Genomic DNA, 22,672 nt, shown 5'->3' with positions numbered 1-22,672 from the left:
AATTAGCCTGGCCAATTATCTAATTATTAACCAATTATCCAATTGGCCAGGTCTAATTAGCTTGACCCAGGGCAGGTGTGGCTGCTTAAACCAGCCATCCCCACACCACAAATACAAATGCCCAAAATAGTGTTTGGTTTGTTTGGATTGCTACTAAACAGCAAAAATAAAAAAGTGGAAACTATATCAACTGCGAAAAGGCCACATTTTGATTTTGCCAGTCTGGTAACCCTCAGAATTGTAAATATACTTTGAAAAGGGCTTGCTTGAAGATGTGCTTTGTGTGTTTAGCTAAGCTCTTTCTGCACCATTTTCAAGTGCCAACTCGCTGAAAATGTAAAAATGAGGCCTACTACTTCAAATACAACACTATCATAACTGTGACACTGGTTAAGTCTTTATGAGGGAAACTCCCAGATAACAGGCCCAAGATTCCTGGATGGACTACAAAATGTTTATTAAGTAATACCCAGTGGAGTTTTTAATCAATACCTTTGTAGGACTGAGTCTCAGATAGCGTTATTATTGTGCTGCAGTCGCAGTAGAAGAGCCCCAACATGCCCTTCAGAGCAGACGCGGAGCTGTGTGCTGCAGCCCATTGTCCTTGCCTTGAGAAGCCCATTCGGCCACCCCCCGCCCCCCCCTCGCAGATGAAAGGGACAGAGGGGGGACAGGGCGCTTGTTAACAGTGGCTGAATTAGTCTCCTGGGACCGCCCTCCCACCATCCTTTTGTAATTTGCACAAAGCAGATAATTGAAGCTTGCGGATAAGCGATTCTAATTGATTAACCATCACTGTATTCCCTAAATATGGATTTCACCTAATTAGGCTATCACCCCTGTCCTTTCACCACCACCCCCCCACCCACAGTGCTAATCACGCAGTTTGGGACACCAGATGGTGACTGAAAGGGTTCCCCACTCCCCCCCCCCCCCCTTACACCTCATTTGTTTGATGAAAGAATTGGACAGTCTGCCTCCCTTCCACGTGCCCCTCCCAAAACGAGGAAAATCATGTCCGAACGTCCTCTTTCAGAGGTACACCTTAACCAGGTCTGCAGCCACCAACACAAATGCGTTTCATTCTGGGTAGAGCACTCTGTATTTCCCTAATTTCCCATCATGTTTCACTGGCTTTTGCCGCCTCTTTTTCATTGAGTCTGTCACTCCATTTGTGCCTTCATTAAAACACATGGATTTTTTTTTTAAAGCTCTGCCTCATGCCTTCTTCAGTCCAGTGCTTTGGTTGTGTAGCCCGTTTGCTTTCCCTTACACGACTTGCCATGCATTTGAAAGAGAGCCCCCTCCCCCCCTCCTTTTCCCAGCTCAGGTAAAAGGGAGCTTTTCCTGGGGCGGAGGCTGTGATGGACTCTCTGTGGTCCTAATGACATTACTCATTTTAAAGGATCTCCCGTGGGCGATTTCTCCCCAGTGTTAAGGTTAAACAAAGTGCTGCTCTGCGGGTCTGATGAGCGTCTAGATTGGCGCATGCTGCTGGAGGGATACCGTGGGGCCAGCTAAACAAACACGCGTAACTCACTGTGTTTGCTCACTGCTCTGACTGTTTCAGAGGTTTTGAGGAAAGAAACCTGGGGACCGAGTACAAACTCTTGCAGAACCCCGAGAATCCAAACTGTGGACGCATGTTTACTCAAGCGTAGCATCATCCATACCTGTCTCTTCTCTTTTTGCAAATAAGTTCAGGTGATGTTTGTCACTGACACGGCCAAAATAGTAGTACTAGTATTTGAGATTACTGTGATGCGAGTCTGTGAGATTTACTTCAAATTTTGAGAAATTAATAAATGATGAATGCTATATATATATATATATATATATATACCCATTTTTATAGATTCATATATTTAAATTAAAATAGTTCACCTCTTCATTAAATAATTTCCTTTATTTCCTTAAAATTGTCTGTAGGATTGATAATCTGTTTAAAATTATATGTGTGTACTGTTTTGTGAAGAAAGGGTTTCATTCAATTTTAATTTTTTATTACCACATTACCACAATACCACATATTATTTGGTTCTGGTACTTTATAACTAAAAGTTATAAAGGATTTCTAAATGTAAAAAGGACTTGAGTCTCATAATTATTTTTAAATATTTGTAAGAATTGTCTTGTAAAGCCTGTCCACACACACACATAAATAAATCAACAAATAAATAAAGCAATCTTTATTGGTCTATTTTAAATAAAAACATTTGAAAAATAAGTTTTCCTTAATAACTGTTCATTCAAGCCTGAGTTGTTTAATTGTAGTGTGTCATAATGAAGTAATTTTCTAAATTTGACTTAAAACATTGAGTAATGTTTTTTTTTAACTGAAAAAAGTTTAAACTGTAATAAACCCGAAGAAAACAAAACTTTAATTTATGTCCTTTAATTTGATTGGCATAAAGCATACCATTAATTTTTTTCTGTTCTCATTATTACTGTTCTGTTCAGAAGTATTAAAATTCCCTTATTAAAGTGTGCATGCTTTAAATTGTCGCTTGTCTTATAATTGAACAATTGCTTGCACTTTATATCATTAACTGCTGTAAAGTAAATATTTGGCCAATGGAAATCGTGGATCAAGCTGCGCGGCTCTCCCAAATGACATCAGAGTTGTCAGATGTGTCACTTAAATTGTCATTATGCTTGGCTAAGAAAAGAAAATGGCTGGCGCTGAATGTGAAGTCTGAATGCTGTAATGACAGTGTGGTGGGGTGGGGTGGAGGACATAATGATGAAGCGTTATTTTCCCAGGAATGCCGGGGCCAGCTGCTGGACTGGCTGCAGAGGCAGGTGGATGGAGAGGGGCTGCTCAAGTCCCCCAAAGTGAAGCTGAAAGTGGTTTCGTGTGCGGAGCCCCAGCCGGTCCTACCGGAGGGGGTGCTTGCCCTGGTCACCGAGCCCCCAGAGGTCGTCTCCCAGCAGTTCAGCCTGGAGACGTACCGCCTCAACCTGCGCACTCGAACCCTGGGCCGGAGCCTGCTGTACGCCGAGGTCACCCCCACCACCATGGACCTGCTGGAGGGGTAATGTATAGCTGCAGGCCATGGGGGCAGGGCGGGGTGGGGGTTTGGGGTGGAGGGGTGTTCAAACGATGCCGGGTTGCGCTGTGTTTGCTGCTGTGAGAGATTGACAGGCAGTATTTTCGTGTAACAACTAAAGTTCCTGGGCTGCGATAGGCTTAACTGTTAGTCACTAAGTACAAAGTGATCAGTTTTATCACTACGTAATTGAAAAGACCATGCAGTCAGAGAGAGGGAGACTGAGCGTGTGTGTTTGAGAGTGAGAGAGATAGATAGAGAGTGTTTGTGAGAGAGAGAGAGAGAGAGAGCGCTCCACCATGCAGTTGGGGGGCAGGCTAGTGGGCTGGAACTAATTTAATGCCTGAATGACCTCACAGCAGTAGAAGCAGGCTGCACCTAATAGAGGTCTTTGTCTACATCTCCACATCTTACTGGGAACTTGCCAGTCAACAGACAGGATCCCAGGAACAGGTGGAAGCTATTAGACCTGTCATAAAGTTTGAAAAATGGATTCTAGACCTGTGCTGAAGTGATTGGAACTGACAGTGTTGTCATTAAGGTTGTAAGGTAACGAAAAGGGGGGGGGGGGGGGGGGGATATGGGGGCAGACGGAGGGGGAAAAAGGCAAAAAGTTTGATTTCACATCCCCTTGATTGTTGGTTTAATTTCCAGATGTCCCACTCTATGGTCTGATTAAATGTTATTATTCTTGACGTAAGTGTCTTTCATTTTTGAGCTTCATGTGTTTCCAAGATGACACATAAGGGTCATGTAATTTATTTTTTTATATATTTGTATATTTAATATTATATGGTGAAGGTTCTTCTTTGTTATCCTCCTCATATCAGTGAGTTCTCTCATGCTCTAATAAGCTTCACCTTCTGGGATGCTTTGTCCAGGGGATTGACAAGTACAAATGACTGGTCTTGGATTGCGGTTTGCTGCTAATGTTGCCAGTACCATCTGGTTGGCACTATTCTGAGTTCACTGAGGATGGTTTTTGGATCATGGCTGAGGTGGGGAGGTTGGGGCGGGGGGGGCACCTTCCCATCTTCCCTTTAACTCGATAATGGTAATCCGTGCTGTCATTGTGCAGGTGGTCACAGGAGAACCGTATCCGGTCGCGTAAGAGGGTCACGTATATGGTTTTACACTGTTTTCTTTGGGGTATTACCAGTAAACCCTTCCCCCTTCTGCTTCAGTGACCGTTTCCTTTATTATGAACTGTTTATTTAATACAAGAGGGAGTATTTCCAATGCATAAAGAGGGGAAGGGACTCTCTAGCCAAGCGTAAGTGTAGAAATAATAACACTTTCTAGCCTTAAGTGCAGTTATTTTTTCTTCACTAAACCTGAAACAGGAAGTGGAAATAGACTGCATAATTCATGGATATAATTGATCTGGCAATGAACAGCAATTAGTTGTACATTCCAATGTAAATCTTTTTTTTTTTTGTATGAGAAACTACAGTGATAACATGCTAAGGAATTCAAATTTTATATAGTTGGTTATAATATTCCATTAACAGAGTGAGCCTTTGTGTTAAAGTAGGAATTCTCAGAACAAAGAGACTAATGTGATTTAAGACATAGCTATACTGCACAGAATATGAAAGAGGAAAATATACATAGTTGTACTTTAAATAAAAAAAATTAGTCCATGGTTTTTCACTTTTTCACTGGCAACAGATGCAAAATGTGATACTATAAAATGTTTTGTTGTTACAAAATCGTAAATATTGAATTAGTGTTTTTTTTAAGCAACAGCGCTTCTCTATGGAGAAGTGAAAATAGGCTTTTCCTTGTCCCGATGTATACCAGGGTGAGAAATAAAAATGAAATGGGGGTTGGGGGGGGGGGGGGGGGGGGTCGAGGGACTGTCCCGTATCAATTGTTGTATTTAAGGGGGTGATTTTCATTGTTCTGCGTATCAGAACTCTTAAAGCTGACCATAATTACAATTCAGTAAATTTTGAAATCAAAATTTACTGGAGGAGGGGTAAACTGCTATATAAGCTATATGCTGGGGAGCTGATGAAGACTTGTAGGCTAATAGCCTACTGACAGCAGCGCTGGCCGGGTGGGAGCCGTCTGTTTGTCCAGAGTATTAGGCTTTTGTTTGGCCAGGAGCAGCTAATAATAGGGAGCCGAGACAGAAGGATCGTGTTCTCACAAGGTCACAACCGAGCTGGAATCTCAATGCCCCGGCAGTTCGCTCGGCTGGTCTGCCAGCCTGACCGCGGACCCTCGCTCCCAATTTTCCCAAATCAGCTGCAGTAATATAGACATTGAGATTCTGCGTCGAGGCAGCGGCGGCAGGTAGTCGTTTGACCTGCAAGACTGCACACTTATTTTAGCATTTCCACAGCATTTCTATTTCACAAAATTGTGCATTTTAATTAGATCTGTCACATTCAGCTGAAAGGAAGCTCCCCGTGCAGTCACTGGCATGTCCGACCCAACGTGATCATGGGTTATTTGCGTTAATTATCTGCTCCAGTGAATATTTACGCTGGCTCGTGCGAAGCATACCTATTCTGAACAACATCGGCGGGTTCGATCAGACAGTGGTTTTAAACGCTCTGTTTTGTTAAGGACAATTGGCTCCCAGAGTGGTGGCTAAGTGTGTGGAAGTGTTTATGTGTTAAGCACATGTGAGCAGGCAGGATAAGACCCACGGTGTTCCTACGCGATGCGGCTACGCCGGTAGCCGTTTTAATGATGCTTTTCCTGTTCAAGAAAATCCGATCCTTTGCGCCTGGAGCACTTTGCTTCTTTTTGTCAGTGTTCCTCCCTGTCTCTCGTGCAGTTGTCAAGTTAGTATACGTAGCGCCCCACGGGTCTACTTTCTGATTTTATTCGGTGGAGGGTGATGTAGAGTCTGAAAAGGGAACTTTTGCTGGACCTCCGTAAAAGCGGATTTATAACCAAACGACACCCAGTCTAAGACAGATGCTGCTTGTGTAAACCCTACATCTACATTTTATATTTATTTTAAAAGGAACATATTGCCAAGGGGTTGCAGCTGCCCAGTCCACCAAGTGTACATTTAGGCTACTGTAAGACTTCCCTATTAAAAACGCCGCATCGGCAGTTTTGTTATGTAACCCAGGAGAAATAGTTTTGCGGGCCAGAAACATACACAGGGCCTTATTTGAAAAAAGGGGAGCACAGCGCCCCGCTCTTGCGAGGGGGAAGGGGTGCTCCCGGTCAAAATGCAGTGGTTGTCTGGCGAAAGAGCTGGCAATCAGTGTTTGTTTTGACAGGGAATCCACAATCAAAACTGACACAGTATGGAATTAGGTCCTGTTTCCTGTGAAAAATACCGACCCTGTAAAAAGAAAAGCATTGCAATAACTGCTGCAGGTTTGTACACAAAATAAAATTGGGCCAATTGACCTTGCATGCTCCACCTGCAATTATGTCAAATTGTAAGCAGATGCTCAAAGTCTCATTTCATATTCTCCCCGACATCTGGCATGGCATGCTAAAGTTAAAAGTTAACCTCTCCAGTGAGTGCCTACGTACGAGCTGAAACCGGGCTGGTAGGAAAGTGGTGGCAAGATGGGGTGGGGGGAGCATATAATGTAAAATATTAAAGGGAATCCAAGGTGTTGCAGGAAGGCCGCCCTTTGTTCATTTTGCGGGCGATAACACAGACAGACATAAGAAGTGGGAGAAAAACAGTGTGCATTAAATGAGTCTACAAGCAGTATCTGTGGATGACTGCCGAGAAGTGGAAAGCAGAAACATGCGGTACATGCGTGGGTGGGGGTGGGGGGGCACTTCGCTGCACCAGGAGCTGTGATGTATGCCAGGCCTGCACTGCCACAAAGAGACGTCAGTAAGGCTGTCGCCGCTCGGGGGGAGGCGTGTTCCTGGTGACGGGCGTTTCTCGCGCTTCTTGGCTGAGGAAACGCGCCGGCCTCGGGTTCTGCAGCGCTGTGGAAAATGGGAATTACGCCCTCGCAGTGCAGGGTTGCAGGGGAACAGCTCTCATTGATCAGTGCAAGGAGTGCTATTTGAAATGGATAATTTGGCAGCGCTCTTCAGGAAACAGGATTAGCTCAATTAATCACATTTGCAGATTAGTTTTTTTTTACTTCTATTGATTATGACGTCTTTTTTATTTATTTATTTTTTTGCCCCTGGCCAATCGATACAAATATGCTTATGCTAATAACCACAAATCCTGTTTTTAAAATGAGCATTGATGTGAGGAATAATCTCTAAAAGCTCTTAATTTCTGATATATTTGTCTTTTATATTGGTGGGTGATTGCACTTGAGAGGTGGTGACTGCTGAAATCACAATATGTCAAATAATGCAAGTTGTGTGCTAAAATTAAAGCTTTGATTTTATGGCACGCAGTACTGGGTTCTTTTCATTTTAGCCTTAATAAATGGAATATCAGCTGTAAATGAAGAATTACAGAAATGGAACGACCAAAGGGTTAGGCCAAGCTGGCATTAATGTACTGCCAACACTGCCCTCAATATTGCCTGTAGCATTTAGAGCACCATACTTAGTGCTTACAAAAAGCAGACTGATTTTAGTTTCACCAACACCAGGCCAATTCCTCTGAGAAGTTTGCTGTTATAACATCTTTGTCTGGTGTGTTTGATATGAAATAACAGAGGAATCCTTTTGTGTGTTCGTATTTGTGTGTGCTTGTGCTTGTGTGTGTAAGTGCGGTTTGTGTGGTGTGAGTATTTTTTTTGTGTTTGTGTGTGTGCGCCTGTGTTTGTGTGGTGTGTGTGTTTTTTGTGTTTGTGTGTGTGTGTGTGCGCACGCGCTTGTGCTTGTGTGTGTGTATGTGGTTTGTGTGTGTGTGTGTGTGTGTGTGTGGGGGTGGGTATATTGGCACTGAAGCTAGAGACTGGGGTTCCTTTGGACACAAATCCTCTTTTTGTCAGCCGTACTCTGTGGAAGTCCCAAACAAGGTGCCCGGTGGACTAATCCAGAACTGAGAAATTTTCACAGTCTGGGCGTGTCTGTTACCACTTCTCTCCCACTTGTCGTATGGATGACTTGGGTGGTGATCATTTATCCCAATCCCTGACCCAAGGCCCTGGGTAAATGACCCTTGGGGGGTGGTTCAGCTGGTCCCCAACAAAAGCTTTTGAGAGCTGGCTGGCTCGCCAGAGGCAAACAAAGGGGGTGTCCTGACTTAAAAGCTTCGATTCTCCGCTGGGATGATGTGGCGACCCTCTCTCATCTCCAGACGTGCTACTTTGTACGTCTTTGTTCTCTACTTGTTCTAATTACCGGGGCGCGATGCTCCCTGGGCGCAGTTAGCGGTGATGGAGCAGTCGATGGGGTGACCGCAGCACCGTTTGCCCGTCTGTGCCCCCGAATGCGCGCGCGGGTGCTGCTCATTCGGCGGGGGGGGCGTGCGCTCCCCGCGCGTTTACGCGATCGCCTCTGAGGCGCATCACTGAGCCTCTCGCTTTTACTGTAGCGCCAAGTGTGGGCACAGCGCGGTTGATGTGTCTCCTCTCCGCCGAGACGTGTGGCGTAGTCTGTAGTGCGGCCTGCTCTCAAGCCATATACGAGTCCCTGCCCCCTCCCCCACCCACGTGGATGGGCTTCTATCCCTGGCTGTGGCACTCTCTGAGTTGTGCTCCCTTTTCTGTTTATTACCCTCTCTGCTTTTTACCTGCTGAATGAAGCAACACAAATAAATAAATAAAACAAAAGGAGGGCAGACTGTTTTAAAGAAATTTTTTTTATTAAAGACATTTCCTCCCTCACTACCATCACATCGTCAGTTACAGTATGAGATGCCTGTGAAGGGAGAGTAGCTGTGGAGGAGGTTTGTGAAGGCCATGTGTGCATTTTTTCTGTTCTGTTGAGGTACAGATGAAATTGGAGGGCCCACTTAGAAATGTGCAGATGGTGTGTATTGAGGTGCGGTATGTATTCTGGCCAGAGGGACTGCAAGCTGTGCTTATACACTTATCTACTCTTTACTGATCTTGTCTGGTGTATTGCAACCAATGAAATACTCTCAAAAAGTGCAAACCCCGCCTTCTGGTCATATTGGCAGGCTCAGTTACACCAGGAAAGATCAATAGAGCACAGAAAAGTATTTGAATCCAAAACAAATACGTATTTGACCCAGGTCTGAACCTGAGCGATGGAAAGTGGTGATGGTGATTGAAGAAAAGATTCATTTAATTGCAGGAGAGATCTCTAAGAGGGTTTTATTTTGAGCGGGAAGAAAAAATTTATATCTGATGTGCATTCAAAAAGACCAATTAGCAATCTATCCTAGTGCAGTTAGATGTAGTGACAGCGCACCAGCCAACCCCACTGCATGAGATCTTTATCCTCTGTCTCCATTATGGCAGTTATTCACATTTACTTATCACTAAATTTAATGTGCACAATGAGGCAAGCATGTTGGCAAATAGTACAAAAGATAACTTTTCTATGTGATGTGAATGTAAACAGAATTTTATTTATCAAGCTATCAATAACTTTCTTCACATATCAGATGCATGTCGGATCTTCATGAAAAATAGAGAAACGTTTATGGACAATAAGCAGATGAAAGTTTGTCATTGAATTGTCAGTGAATATTTGTGAACATCATCTTGTTCAGTGCATGTTCAAACAATGTATTGTACTGTAATTTGTAATCATCTCCTGTTTTTTGAAGGTCAACAACTATGTTATAATATTTTTTAGATTAAAAAAAAATTGGTTGTATTTGTAATGAACGCAATTTAAAAAATTTTTCCAAAGTGGAGCAGAGAAAGCTGAGAATAGCTGAGAGAAAGGATGACGACTAGGATCGAACCCACACCCACTTTGGGGGGACTTGCATACTGCTCAAGAGTCAGCTGGCCACATTTTGTCGAGCGCACAATTATTCATTAATTTATTTGCAGACACTCTTATCTGTAGTGACTTATGCAGTAATAGTTTTGACATGTTATCCATGTGACCAATAACCATTTGTACTTCAGAATACTTATTGAAGCATCTCAGTTTTGGTGCTTTGCTAAAGCGTACAATGACAGCCAGACCTGCAGTTTTCTGGTTTCTGGTTGCCAAGCTGCAGACCAATGCTTCACATTTATGTTTGTAAGGTCCTACAGACAGCACTAGTGAAGGGATTTGGCAGCATCTTCTTTATGTTTATTCTTTTTTCTTTTTTGGGTCCAGTTTTCATCCAGAGATTGTGAGGTGTATGACGGTTCATTTTGAGGTTGGAGTATCGCATCTGAGCTGCTGGGCTCGTCTCTGAGAGCAGCTGAAGGGATTAGCACACCTCTTTTTCTCCCCGCTGACTGAAGCCTTGCACTCCGCGCCCGGGGAGGGGGGTCGGCGGGCGGGTGGAACGGTCCTGTTTGATAAGTTGCACTTGCGGTGAAAGTAGCCATTGTTGGGATCTAATTGCTAATTGTGTGCCTTTTTTCTTCCCTCCTCTATTTCTTTTGTGGCCGTTATTGAGAATTTTTTTAATGGAGTTTTGGTTTCTCGGCCACAGCCGACCTCAATGCTTCTCAGTGGATGTGCTTTCAAAATGAGATTAACTTCTAGAGGAATGCATTAGCATCCAGCTTTGCTGCCCGCGCTGGCTGAGCTAGCTTATTATAGATTGCTCTTCACTTGAGCCCACCACCACCACCACCCCCCCCATCTCTCTCTTTTATTGACAGTCTCTCATTGAGCGTATAAGAGCATTACTGTGTTTAGGATTGAGATGTTTTGTATGATCCCAGGCTGATCTCATATTTGCGTTTCAGAAATTAATTTGACGCTGCTTTGCATGCTAATCTGCCAGGGATTGATTTCAGCGGGGACACAAGAGGCAGAAAGGGACTGCAAAAGAGATATTTTTCTGGGTAAAAAAATAACCTAGAATGGCTCTTTGTGGGCCCCAGACAATCCCCTTTTTTCACTCTGACCCTGGCTCCCACCACAGATTATTCCACCAGGAGCTGACATTTCCCTGTCTCACCCTGTCCAGAAACGCTGGTATTTCATATGCATCTATTACAGAACTTAAAACACATCTTTCAAATATGTTTAACTAAGCAGATATTCTTTTGGTGAATTTATTTTACCCTTTAAAAATATGTTAAACATAATTATAGGTTTGCCACGATATTAGGAATTCCCCCTAGATGGGAGAAACTAGTAACACTAGGCTATCTTGCTACCTAGTGTTACTAGTTTACAAATCTTTTATTTGGCTACCTTTCTGTCCAAACAATCTGTCCTTAGTTTGGCAAACAAATGAGGTCAAACTTTGCTCCCGAGAGGCAAAATTTAATTAATCTGTCATGGAAAACCTGTCGGATAGGACTTCACTTTTTGAAATGTTCTGTATCCCATCTGGTTACGACCACCCCGATGCTACCACGGTAGAGTCAAAGATGCTAAGAAATGTAGGGCCCCAATACCAGCAGCCTGAGACACACTCCAGAAAAAAAGTAATATGATGCAAATGTAGAAAACAGAGTCTGTCACAGGAGAAGGGTGTTGGACCCACAGGTTCACGTGAATGACTCCACATAGCGCTGCCCCAGATTCTGCAGAGAGCAGTTCACGAGTGGTAATGACAATACAATTTTGGTGGTGTTGACAAGAGTTTTGGCTGAACCATTTGAAGACCAGTAACCTTACCTAACCACTAACTCTCCCTCCCCTCCATTTTGTTTATGAATGGAAAATGATCTCTTGTGCTTTAATGTAGTAGGATTCTTTTGAGACTGATTTGGTTGTGAAATCTTGAAAGAAGCAGACTGGATTGACGTGTATGCTTTTTAATTTTAAAATGTGTGTTATTCCTGAAACCATCCTACTTTATCAGCCAATCAGAAATTAATATTTAATCTGATACCTGTATATACATTGACATCCGTGCAGAAGTATAGTTAAACCTTTATAAATGAGTACCCTTCAGCTTTATGTTTTGTATTTGAGTTGAGATTTTTATTTTATGTTAGAATACTTGCAGTAGTTTTTGAAGACCATTCCTGGGGCCTCTGCTCTTGTCACATCTTGGGGGAAAAAATCCAATTCATCAGTAGTTGGTGAATTTGCTTGTATTTCGTGGTATAGAATGTATCGTTATTACTTAATTTACACCTTGCTCAATTGCTGAATTACTTTCTAGCTATTTTTATTATTTGTGTAAAACCTCTCACATACACATGCATGCACTCTCCTTCTCTCTCTCTCTCTCACACACACACACACACACACACTCTCTCTCTCTCTCACACACACACACACACACAGCTGTATCATACGCTCCCTTAGGTGCGCCCAATTTAGTCGCTGCACAAGTACACTAGCGGTTTGACTAAGAGGTCATGACTGGCCTTCCTTGCCTTGTTAGGCGCTGATGTTCTTATTAAAAGTTCATTTATTTGGTTGGAGGACTCCAGAGAGCCAGCTGGGCCCCCTGTCTGCGCTCGTCAGGGCTTGATTTGCAACGGAGCTGCCATCGTCACGAACAAGTGCACAGGGTTCTCCGGTGGTCCTGCCAAACAGTGAAAGCTCTCAATTAGGCGGCGCGCTCAATCGGTCTGCTTAACCTGCCTCTGCGCCGGCGAGGTCATGTTCCTGCAGGCTCCACAGCCCGCCTGCCGACAGCCACGGGAGCCAGCCAGCGGCAGCCCTGCCGCCCTCACTGCGCCCATTGTTACAGCAGCCCACGAAAAGGAGGGGGACTGCGTGTGTGTGAGTGTGTGTGTGTCTGTGTGTCTGTGAGAGAGAGAGAGTGTGTGTGTGTGTGTGTGTGTCTGTGAGAGAGAGTGTGCGCGTGTGTGTGTGTCTGTGAGAGAGCGTGTGTGTGTGTGTGTGTGTGTGTGTGTGTGTGAGAGAGAGAGAGCATGTGTGGTTGTATGTGTGATTTTAAGAGCTTTGTACAAGCTTATGTACATAGATGCTCTTTTTCCCTCTCCATTTGTGTATTTTCTATAAGTGGATAAAGTGTACTTGGATCATTGACGTAAGGAAAAAAAAATAATAATTTGTGTATAATTTCATTAATATACAGTGTATGTACATGTGCATATGCATTATATATTGCATGTTGAATTGCAGCTCTTGATTTCTAACCACTAACCAGGCATTTTTTTTACAAATAAAACTGAAAAAATGGGCATACTTTATCTTAAGTGCCTTTTTTTGGATGCCAGGTTACAACAGATCTCATTGTAATTTCTTTGGGCTCTGTGAGGGAGAATGGTTTGAGACTGTTGCCAGAAATGAGCTGCGGTTTTGAGTTCCTGAAAGTTTTTGACGTTGTGACCTCCCAGGTTTTCTGTTTTTGTTGGTTTTTCCTCCCTTAGTCGGTGGTGGCAGCAGCTTGGCCACTGGACCTTTGTGTCCAACAGAATTATTACGTTTTTCTGTAAATCAGCATATATCCATTTTACTGCCCTCCTTCGCTTCCTTTTTCATTCTGACAGATTCCTTGTCATGTTTAGCTTGATAAAGGAATTTTCTGGTAATAATTGTGTTGTAAAATGATTTGAACGTTTCCAGTGGTTGCAACCTTTTATTGTACTACTTTGTGTTGAGTTACCTTGTTCAGACTCGAGAAGGCACAGTAAACTTTACCAGAGCGTGTGGATTTTTGGAAGAATGTATCACACTCAATTGGCATATTCTTATTTCCAGACGTCCAACTAGTCACGTTACTAGTTTTTTAAGCAACAAAACTCAGGTTTGAGCCTTGTCCCAGCATTGTAGAAAATGTAGTATACTAAAAAGGTAAAATAAGCAGAGCCATCGGGATGGTGAAGCTGGCTGTAGGTCCACAAACCGTGTCCGTTTCATTTTCACGGTCATCATATCTTGGTGACCACCTCATTGTCATGTAGAAAAGTACATCCTTTCCCGCCATCACAGTTTTAAAATTGAAGTTTCCTCAGAGGACAACCCCCGAGCTGTCTTTTAATAAGCAGGGTCACAAAACAGGCATTTGGAAACGGTTTTTGTGGCGGGTGAATTCGAAGGATTAATCATGAACTGTTTAATCTGCCTCCCTGACACAGTTCCTTTGCATTATAAAAGCGCGCATTCCCCTGTTTCTTTGAGCCGTGCCAGCTTTTGGAATCTTTGTTAACTTCCAACTAAATGGAGGTCTTGGCGCCTAATCTGTTGGGTAAATTCATCTCCTCTGTAAATGACAGATTGCTCAAAGATTTCGCCTCAGATTACCGTCAGTGTATCTCATCCGACGGTTGGGGAAGTTGGAAGAAGGGGGGAAAAAGGGAATACGTTCTGTTTGGCTGGGGAGCCATTCTTAAGGCTGTCATACATACTTGGGACTGAGCTGGCCCTTAACAGAAGAGATAAATGGAGCTGGAGAAAGTAATTATACTACCCTGTTTAAAGCACTCCCTCCCCCCCCCCCCCCATAGCAAAATGGTTATCTGTGTGCAAACTGAAACACATCCTGCTCTGTCAAGAGTAGACCTGTGAAAGAAAAATCCACATTTTATTTAATTAAGGTGTTTTCAGGATCGAGTATCTCTTCTTTCCCTTCATGGCTCAGTAATTTTGTTTTCTTTTTTTAGGTAATCTCTCTGAGATAATCTTGGTAACCTGCAGTTGAGAGGAAGCTGCATTACTTGTGATCTGTAGCCAGCTCCCTTGGCACCTGTTGGCACTCTGCCTCCACGCCTCACGAATATTCTGAAATGTTCTGGACATTTGCAGGAGAGCCCTACGCCCTGCCCCTCACCATTTTCAGATGAGGGTCGGGTGATTGTGAAGCTTTAATGTGATGACCTGATATTTATTGTAATTTTTAAAAGCAGTGAACTACAGTGAGTAAAGTGACTTGCCCATATGTTGTGTTTTTTCTTCGGTCTTCTGATCATAGTTTTTTTAATTACTATGTATCACTATGTGATACTGGCCCGTTTTCAGCAATGTTATTTTTGCATTTATAAAATTCTGAGAAATGCATCTGAATAGCTTATTTAAAAAAAGAAAAAGGATGGTCTTGCGAGTTGGTCTTGTTTGAATTGAGTGGTTTTTTTTGAGGAAAGTTAAGTTCTAGGGTTAAAATTTCAGTGGTAGTTAATGTTTAACTTGGTATTTGATGTATGTAGAGTGCCCAAAGGTCTGTGCTGAAGGAAATAGCCTGCAGCCTTAATTTAAACAAATATTAACTTGGAAAAATCTTAGGTGTGCACAACATAACATTTTTTAAAAGAAAACATTGTCAATGTTTTTGCGAATGATTGGTCAATCACTTTTACTTGAAGTACCTTATTACTTTTCTTCACTTATGTGAACACTACACCCCATATCCGTCTGCAGGAGAAAATGGCCATGTGATTTTCGAGGAACCCTGGGCGGTAACGAGATGAAAACAATCTTGGGCACTATTGGGTCACGCTCCTTTTAGATGTTTAAAGATGCCATTGGTTGGGAATTATGAAAGCTTCCTGAGTTTCCCCTGGCTACTGAATTGTTTGTCACTTCCTGTGAGCTTTGAGCATGACAGCCTTCTCCAGTCTTTAGATTCACATTATGGGCATGTAGCTGACTATACGTCTCTGTAAGTATAAGTGTCTATAAGTCTCCACAATCTGTGACATGGCAAGTTGGTACTAGAGTCCAAATATTACTGGGCAGATAGTTCCTGATATCCTTTCAATGGTTACTTCATGAAACGACCTAAACTTTACGCCCTGGGAAAAGTTCAGAAGTGAAAGGTAGCCGGCGTTCTCTTGGTTAGAGGGGGAAGTCCATTTTGGTTCAGGTCGTTTCTTCTTGGGCTAACTTCTTCATGTTGGTCTGTGATTGGCACGCCTGTGTCACCGTGATCTAGGGATCTCCCCAGCCTGGTGGCTACTCTCATGTGGTGAAGCAGGAGGTCAAGTGGACACTTGTTTTCTTAAGCTGGAATTTTATTTGACGGCTGCAGTGGGATGTGAACCCAGCGAGGGGAAGGTCACGGGTTCAATTACAGTCCGGGGGGCAGGGAATACTCCAGTGGCCTTAGCTGGGATCACGAAAGTGCATTACAGCTTTCCGCTGCTCTGCAAACCTGTTCCTGGGGTAATGGTTTCTCTATGAGGAGCTAATAACTGATAGAACTTCCACTTTCACACACCCACAGGCCAGATGACAAGTGTAATAGAGGAGGCAGATGTTCTATTTCAGTATTTATTGCACAGGAATCATCAATAGATTCCTCATTACTGTTTTTCATTTTTGAATTTTCCCTTACAATTGAATATAATTAGTCGTTGGAGCGAAGAGTGTTTTCCTTTTTTGACGGCGATTGCTATTCTGGCTTCTTTCTCCCCCTCCCCAACCTGCAGGTTGATGCTCCAGTTGCCACAGGAAGTGGGGTTAATAGCTGTGGCGGCCCGGCAGACTCGGGGCAAAGGTCAGTGCTTTTCCGTCACAGCCACCAATCGGCACCGCTTTTCCCCACCTCTCTCCGTTTGTTTAACATTCACCCTCTGGGCTGTGAAGACCGCGGGAGGCGGTCGCTGTCCGAGCGGGAGCCGTTATCCGAGAGACGCGTCCGGTCGTGGTTTCTTTTCACTGCGGTTCAGATGAGCTTTGCAGTGCTTGTGCAGTGACTGTAAGTGTGCCATTAATGACACTGTTGTGTAATTATACCTGAATGAACCTCTTCACTGTGGCACACATGCTGTTCAGAGCTAGTCTTTTACAATACAGTAGTCCGAACACAACATCACATTAAGAGAATCTTACTGAAGGCAGCACTGGCTCACTTCCAGCAATATTACAGTACGCTTAGCCTGCATTTCCATGCCAATTCTAATGTGGGTGTTTGATGTAGATACTGAGGTACCTTGCTCATTTTACCTTACTTCTACATAACACTCTGGTGTAAGCATGGTAGACACTGGAGGAGTGGGTTGATGAAGCTCTCTGATTGGCTGTGTCGCAGGTCGCGGGGGCAACGCCTGGCTCAGCCCGCTGGGGTGTGCCATGTTCACCCTGCACGTGCAGGTGCCGGTCAGCTCCCGCCTGGGCCAGCGAATCCCCTTCCTGCAGCACCTGGCTGCGCTGGCAGTGGTGGAGGCGGTGAGAACCCTGCCTGGATACGAGGTAACCCCCGATGGCTGTCCTCACCCCATCACTGGGCTGCTTGTCCTTAGTTACTGTTACTGCCCAATCAAACGGTACTGTGATGGGCTGATAGGGTGGCAACGTGTCAGCATCCAGCCAGGACACTGCCAGGTAGCACACGCTCAATGAAGCAGTAGTATTTGATGATACAACACTGAAGAGATTGATTTGTGATAATTACAGAGGAACTGTGCCCTTCAGGGATATGGGAGATTTATTCTTGAACTAAATAGATTTACACTATGTGTGGCAAATCAGACCAAATCAGTTGATGGGAGTATGCAGTAATATACAGCAAAACAGTACATTCTCAGTTACGGTTTTACATCAAAATACCAGTTGTACAAGATGTGAAATTAAGGTAATTATGTTTTTTGTCTGTTTTTTTTGACAGGACATTGATTTGAGACTAAAGTGGCCCAATGACATTTACTACTGTGACCTCATGAAACTGGGCGGAGTTTTGGTGAACTCAACACTTATGGGACCAACATTCCATTTGCTTATTGGTAAGGCCTCCATTCTGTCTGCGGTAATTGCTTTTTACTTTTATGGGGGTTGAGTTCTTGTGCAGTCAGTGGGAAGGTTGCAGAAAAATCCAAATCTTTAGCTTCTTAACTGGAAAATTTTGTGTGCGGATTCTTTATGAATGAAGGTACTGATTGGAACTTTTTCTCTCAGGTTGTGGATTTAATGTGAGCAACAGCAACCCCACCATCTGCATCAACGACCTGGTGGTGCAGCACAACCGTGAGCGGGGGACGGCCCTGGAGCCTCTGAGCACGGATCAGCTGATCGCTCGCACCGTCACCACCCTGGAGCAGCTCATCTCCGCCTTCCAGGAACAGGGCCCGCAGGCCGTCCTGCCCCTCTACTATAAGAGATGGGTGCACAGGTAACTCGCCTGTTCACTGTGCTGTAATGCACACCGGCCTGTTTCAAGTCAGACCTTGTGTTTGCGTGGGAATGACTGTGGCTTTGTGTATGATGGAGGGTTTGTTGTTTGTGAGATTGCTTATTTGAGGAATATTTGTCATTAATTTTGTCCTTAGTGTTTGCTTTACCCCTCCAATTTAGCTTGCCCAGCAGTCGCTGCAATGAGCTTACTGAACTGCGTTTGAGAAGCGATGCAGAGACGACGCTTGTGTTGACTGAGTTGAACACTGGCATTGATTGAATGGCGGCTGTCGTGTGGCTTTGCGTGTGGCGACCTCTGACCCGCGCGTTTCGTCCATTCTCAGCGGCACGCAGGTGCGCCTCTGGAGCGAGGACGGCCCGAGAGCCGCCGTGGTGGGGCTGGACGACAACGGCTTCCTGCAGGTGCGGTCTCCGGAGCAGGGCGTGGTCTCGGTGCAGCCTGATGGAAACTCCTTCGACATGTTGAGGAACCTGATCGTAAGCAAGCACAGCTAGGCCTCAGTGGAGCCTTGGAGCAACCACCTGTCCAGCCTCTAAAGTGTTAGCCTGGCACCAAACCATTGGCTTACACCACAAGACATTACTGACCAAGATTACTTTTTTTTCTTAATGGCAAAATGGCCAAAATTATTTTCTCTCATGTATGAAGATTTGAGATTGGAACCTGGGGGAACCAAAGGACAAGGAATAAATCATTTCAAATAAAGATATAGGATAATAGTTATATTATATCAAGGAATTGAGTGACTATTTTTATAGAAAAAAAAGGGAGGTGACTTGTGTGTATTGGGAAGTCACTAACAAAGGGTAAATTTATTCATCTTAATATTATAGTTTTTTATTTGTTGGAAGTTGTTAAAATTCCTATTTGAACAGCCGTACCATGGATTTGGGTTGAGTATATTTAATTGTTTGATGTAAAAAAGATCAATAGTCAGATTAATTTCAATATAAGCACTTAAAGAAGAATGTAGAATTAGCATATTTAATTGTTTGAGGCAAAACAAAATATTAATTTGTCAAATTAAGTATAAACGCTTACATAAAATTTATAATGTAATTTGTGTGTGAGTTCAGTGACTTGTTAAGAACTGTAAGTCTTCCTTTTTTGTACCAACAGTGTATTAAGTATTCCTGTACATGGGGCTGATTTTCATTTGCTTAAATCTTGATGCTTTAAATTCTAGACATCGCAACCCACAGCTGTATTTCTTTTTAACATGGATCGGGTAGGCCTCATCGATCTGGTATGTGATAGACATTGAACATTTCAACGTCTTCTGGTCTTCAGGTGTACAGAAGCGAATTGCTTAACAGTGCTCGGGTGGTGTTGACGTGATAGGTCACCCAGTTTAATGCAGAAGTATCATTTTAGATGCAAACACATTGTAATAGACTTCCAAAAAAGCTGGCTCCTATCCAGAAGGCAGGAACGTGCAAATAGATTTATGTTAAACATTTAGTTTCACGGCTCTGAATAACCAAAGGCCTGTACCCTGTTTTAAGTGTTGTGCACTTATATGATCCAAAATGATTTTGAAACACAAGAACCTTTTTCTGTTCTTAGGGGCTGTATGTTGGACTTTTTCTTATTGATGAGATTTAACTATCCGTTATAAATATTTTAAATGCGCATGCTGGACTTATACCTGGTCTTTCACTAATTGCGTTGTTTTAGCTATTGCAATTGGTAGTTATAATGGAACAATGATCAGACGACCTCTCGCGTTTGTATTTTGAAGTGATTGGCATATTTTGTTGTTAAGTGAAATTGCTCTTGAACATCACTTGACTAAACTCCTGTGTTGAATAACACAACAGAGAAATTGACTGTTTGATGTGATAATTTGTATGTGTTTTCATACTTACTATTAACTGGATTACCCTTGATTCTTCACCCGTTTCAATCAGTCCTTCATATATGCAGTTGCATAGAATAGAAGTGAATTTACGGAGAGCAGGTTGTGCTAACCATTGTGGTTGTGGTAACCATTACGGGGAAAAGATTTGGGTTTTCCTTAGGGTCTGAGTTTGTGTATCTGTAAAATGTATCATTGACAACAAGCTGATGAGTGTTTTAGCTTTAGTTAGTTTGTTTTAGTTAAGTAGTTTGCAATACAGTACTAAGTATGGACCCTCCACTATTAAAAGTCCCTGTTCAGTCTCTTTCTTTTTGCAGTTATAGTGTTTCTGAAGCCACAAGTTGAAGATGTATCTTTGGTTTTTTTTCTAAATTTCTAAGCAGGAGGATAATAAAATTGACTTTTGATGTAAAGTAAGTCATCTCTAAACTCAAGAGCTTGTGGTCTGACAACGGCATGTCCGTTCTGGCACCGCAAGTTCACTCCTGACTGGCAGCCCACAAAGAGGACACACTGCTAATTGATTAAAATATAAACCACTGTGCTCCTTATGTAAGCAGCATTGCTCTCCAAAAGACCAATTCCAAATCCTCCTGTTGTGGGAGGTAACTTAAATCTCAACTGAATGGAATAGGCTTAATATCACAGTACTTGTTTTCATTGGCTCTTTGTGTATGACTGGTCTTTTAAGAATAGGTCCGGGGTTCGGTTTTACACCAGAGAAGAGCAGGCCCCTCTCCCTTCCTCTCCGTGGTCTGTCCTTCTCTGCGGGCTGTAGGGGATATTGCCTGTGGGAGAATGGCTAACGAGAAACACGTTGTTGATGGGGCACGACCGCTCACCCGTGTGGATCGGGGAGGAAGCGGACCGCCGCGGCTCTGTTGCGCCAGTCCCCGCCCCCCCTCTTCCGGTCGCAGGTAATGAGGTGCCGGAGAAGCCCCGGCTGCAGGTGGACCCCAGACGAGTGTGGGGTGAGGCAGCGGGCCGCGGAAAGGCTGTGTTCCCGTGCGGCGAGTAGGGAGGCCAGGGGAGGAGTGCTGCGTTTGCCTCATCGCTGTTCTTTTAAAAGACACTTCATTTGTCTTCGGCACCTCAAGCCCATTGGCTCATCTCTGCTGGATGAAGTGAAAGTATGCAAGCTGGCCCTCATTTAAGATTAATACCCCAACTGGATCTTTAATTCAATTTCGTCTATGGTTCATTTCTCAAAACCTGCGACTGAGAATTTGTAATGGTTGCTGTCGATGATTAAGGAAGGAATAATTTACCCGTGGCTGGTTTTCTCATTGCGCCCGCGAATTGCGTAACCCAGACAGTAGGAGCTACTAGAGTCTTCACCTTCAGTTAGGCAGTGACATGTGAGTGAAGCTGTCTGTTCTGGCCACACCCCCGTCTGTCCTTCCCTCTGAGTACCAGCCTTCTCTGAAGTGGAAGTTAAATCCAAATCCTGTACCCTCGGGCCTGAAGCAGTTTTGAAAGTTCATTAAGCAAATAGCTCACCTTTGGATCCATAAAGGTGGCCATCTCAATATCCTATTAAACAATTTGGCTGGAAGGTGTCCAGGGTCAAAAGAAATCTATGCTCTTCAATATTGGCTGCATAATACCATATCTCAATCTGGCATCCCTAGAGACTGAAAAAGTGCAGGAGTGCAAAGTTAGAACCCTTTGGCTCACCTTCAGGATAATATCTTTCCATTTTTAAAACTCCCTGTGCGGTTCACTTTCTTTTTAGTTCAGCGTACTTTATTGTAGCTTCAGCATGCGACGTATATTTACACAGAACCCTGAGAAATTAAACAAGTGCTGGGAAAAGAAGTAATTTTGCCAAGAAAATAAAAAATCATAATAAATGAATGACAGATTCTTGAAGACAGAGGCACGAACACTGAATGGCACCCCATTGTACGATATAGACATTCTTTTTATGTTTTACACTTTGCTGCTTTGTGCATAAGCAATTCATAACACATTGCAGACACTGAAACATTCATAAACGTTTATGCCAGCAGACATAGGCTGTCATTGTGTATGCTTGTGCACATCAGCTTGAATATCATAAGTGACACCATGACATTTTTATTTGGCATGTAATAGTACTACAAATTAAAATATTGGTGGCGGTGGAGTTCACTGGTTTTATATGTTATGGCTTTAAATATGCTATGTAGTGATTATGAAGACTTTATGTAGGCCTTGCTGTCTATCTGTTCATAGAATTTGGCTCAGGCCCAATCGCCCTCTGTTGATGTGCTGGTTCTGTTCAACTGACGCCTACAGTGCTGTACCTGTGTCTATGCTGATTATCGGAGTGCCTCACTGAAGGCCCCTGATGGTCGTTTGTCTGTTTTTAAACCCTTGGCTGACTGTCTTGGCTGACTGGGGCTGTGTTCATCAGTACACCATGCACTTGCATTGATTTCCATTGTGGGAGAACCAAGTGGAGTGTTAGTACTGTCCCTGTGGAAATGCCCCAAAACTGAAATTGGGGTTGTCCATGTGAACTGGCTGATAGAGTCCAGGATACTTCTTGTGATCTATGTGAGCTAATGAAAGACAGGGGCCAGTTTTGCATTGCACAACATGAACCCATAAACCTGCATGAGTGTGTGTGCATCTGTGTGTTTTTGTGTTTGTGTGTCACAGGCCTGAAACCAAGACTGTGATGCAATCCTGGCTAGTTCACATACATAAACCAGAATGCAATATTTTTCAGAGAAAAGTGGTCAGTGGTATTGAGAAGGACATATAGTATGTGTAGTCTAA

General features: G+C 43.4%; 1 protein-coding gene across 2 annotated transcripts in view; it reads left to right on the top strand.

Annotated features, from left to right (window-relative positions):
- Positions 1–22,506, top strand: part of hlcs (holocarboxylase synthetase (biotin-(proprionyl-CoA-carboxylase (ATP-hydrolysing)) ligase)) — a 36,761-nt gene extending 14,255 nt beyond the window's left edge. For both annotated transcript variants that reach the window (XM_064351211.1, XM_064351210.1), the window contains exons 6-11: positions 2,764–3,035; positions 16,343–16,410; positions 16,945–17,105; positions 17,521–17,635; positions 17,808–18,021; positions 18,368–22,506. In XM_064351211.1, coding sequence (XP_064207281.1) covers positions 2,764–3,035; positions 16,343–16,410; positions 16,945–17,105; positions 17,521–17,635; positions 17,808–18,021; positions 18,368–18,539 — 1,002 coding nt within the window. In that variant the 3' untranslated portion in view covers positions 18,540–22,506. The remainder of the gene's footprint in view (positions 1–2,763; positions 3,036–16,342; positions 16,411–16,944; positions 17,106–17,520; positions 17,636–17,807; positions 18,022–18,367) is intronic.
- Positions 22,507–22,672: the final 166 nt, after the last annotated feature.

The sequence above is a fragment of the Anguilla rostrata genome, chromosome 9 (assembly GCF_018555375.3).
Source record: "Anguilla rostrata isolate EN2019 chromosome 9, ASM1855537v3, whole genome shotgun sequence".
NCBI lineage: Eukaryota > Metazoa > Chordata > Actinopteri > Anguilliformes > Anguillidae > Anguilla > Anguilla rostrata.
The sequence above is the reverse complement of the archived record's forward strand: the minus strand, read 5'-3'. Positions and strand labels throughout refer to the sequence as shown.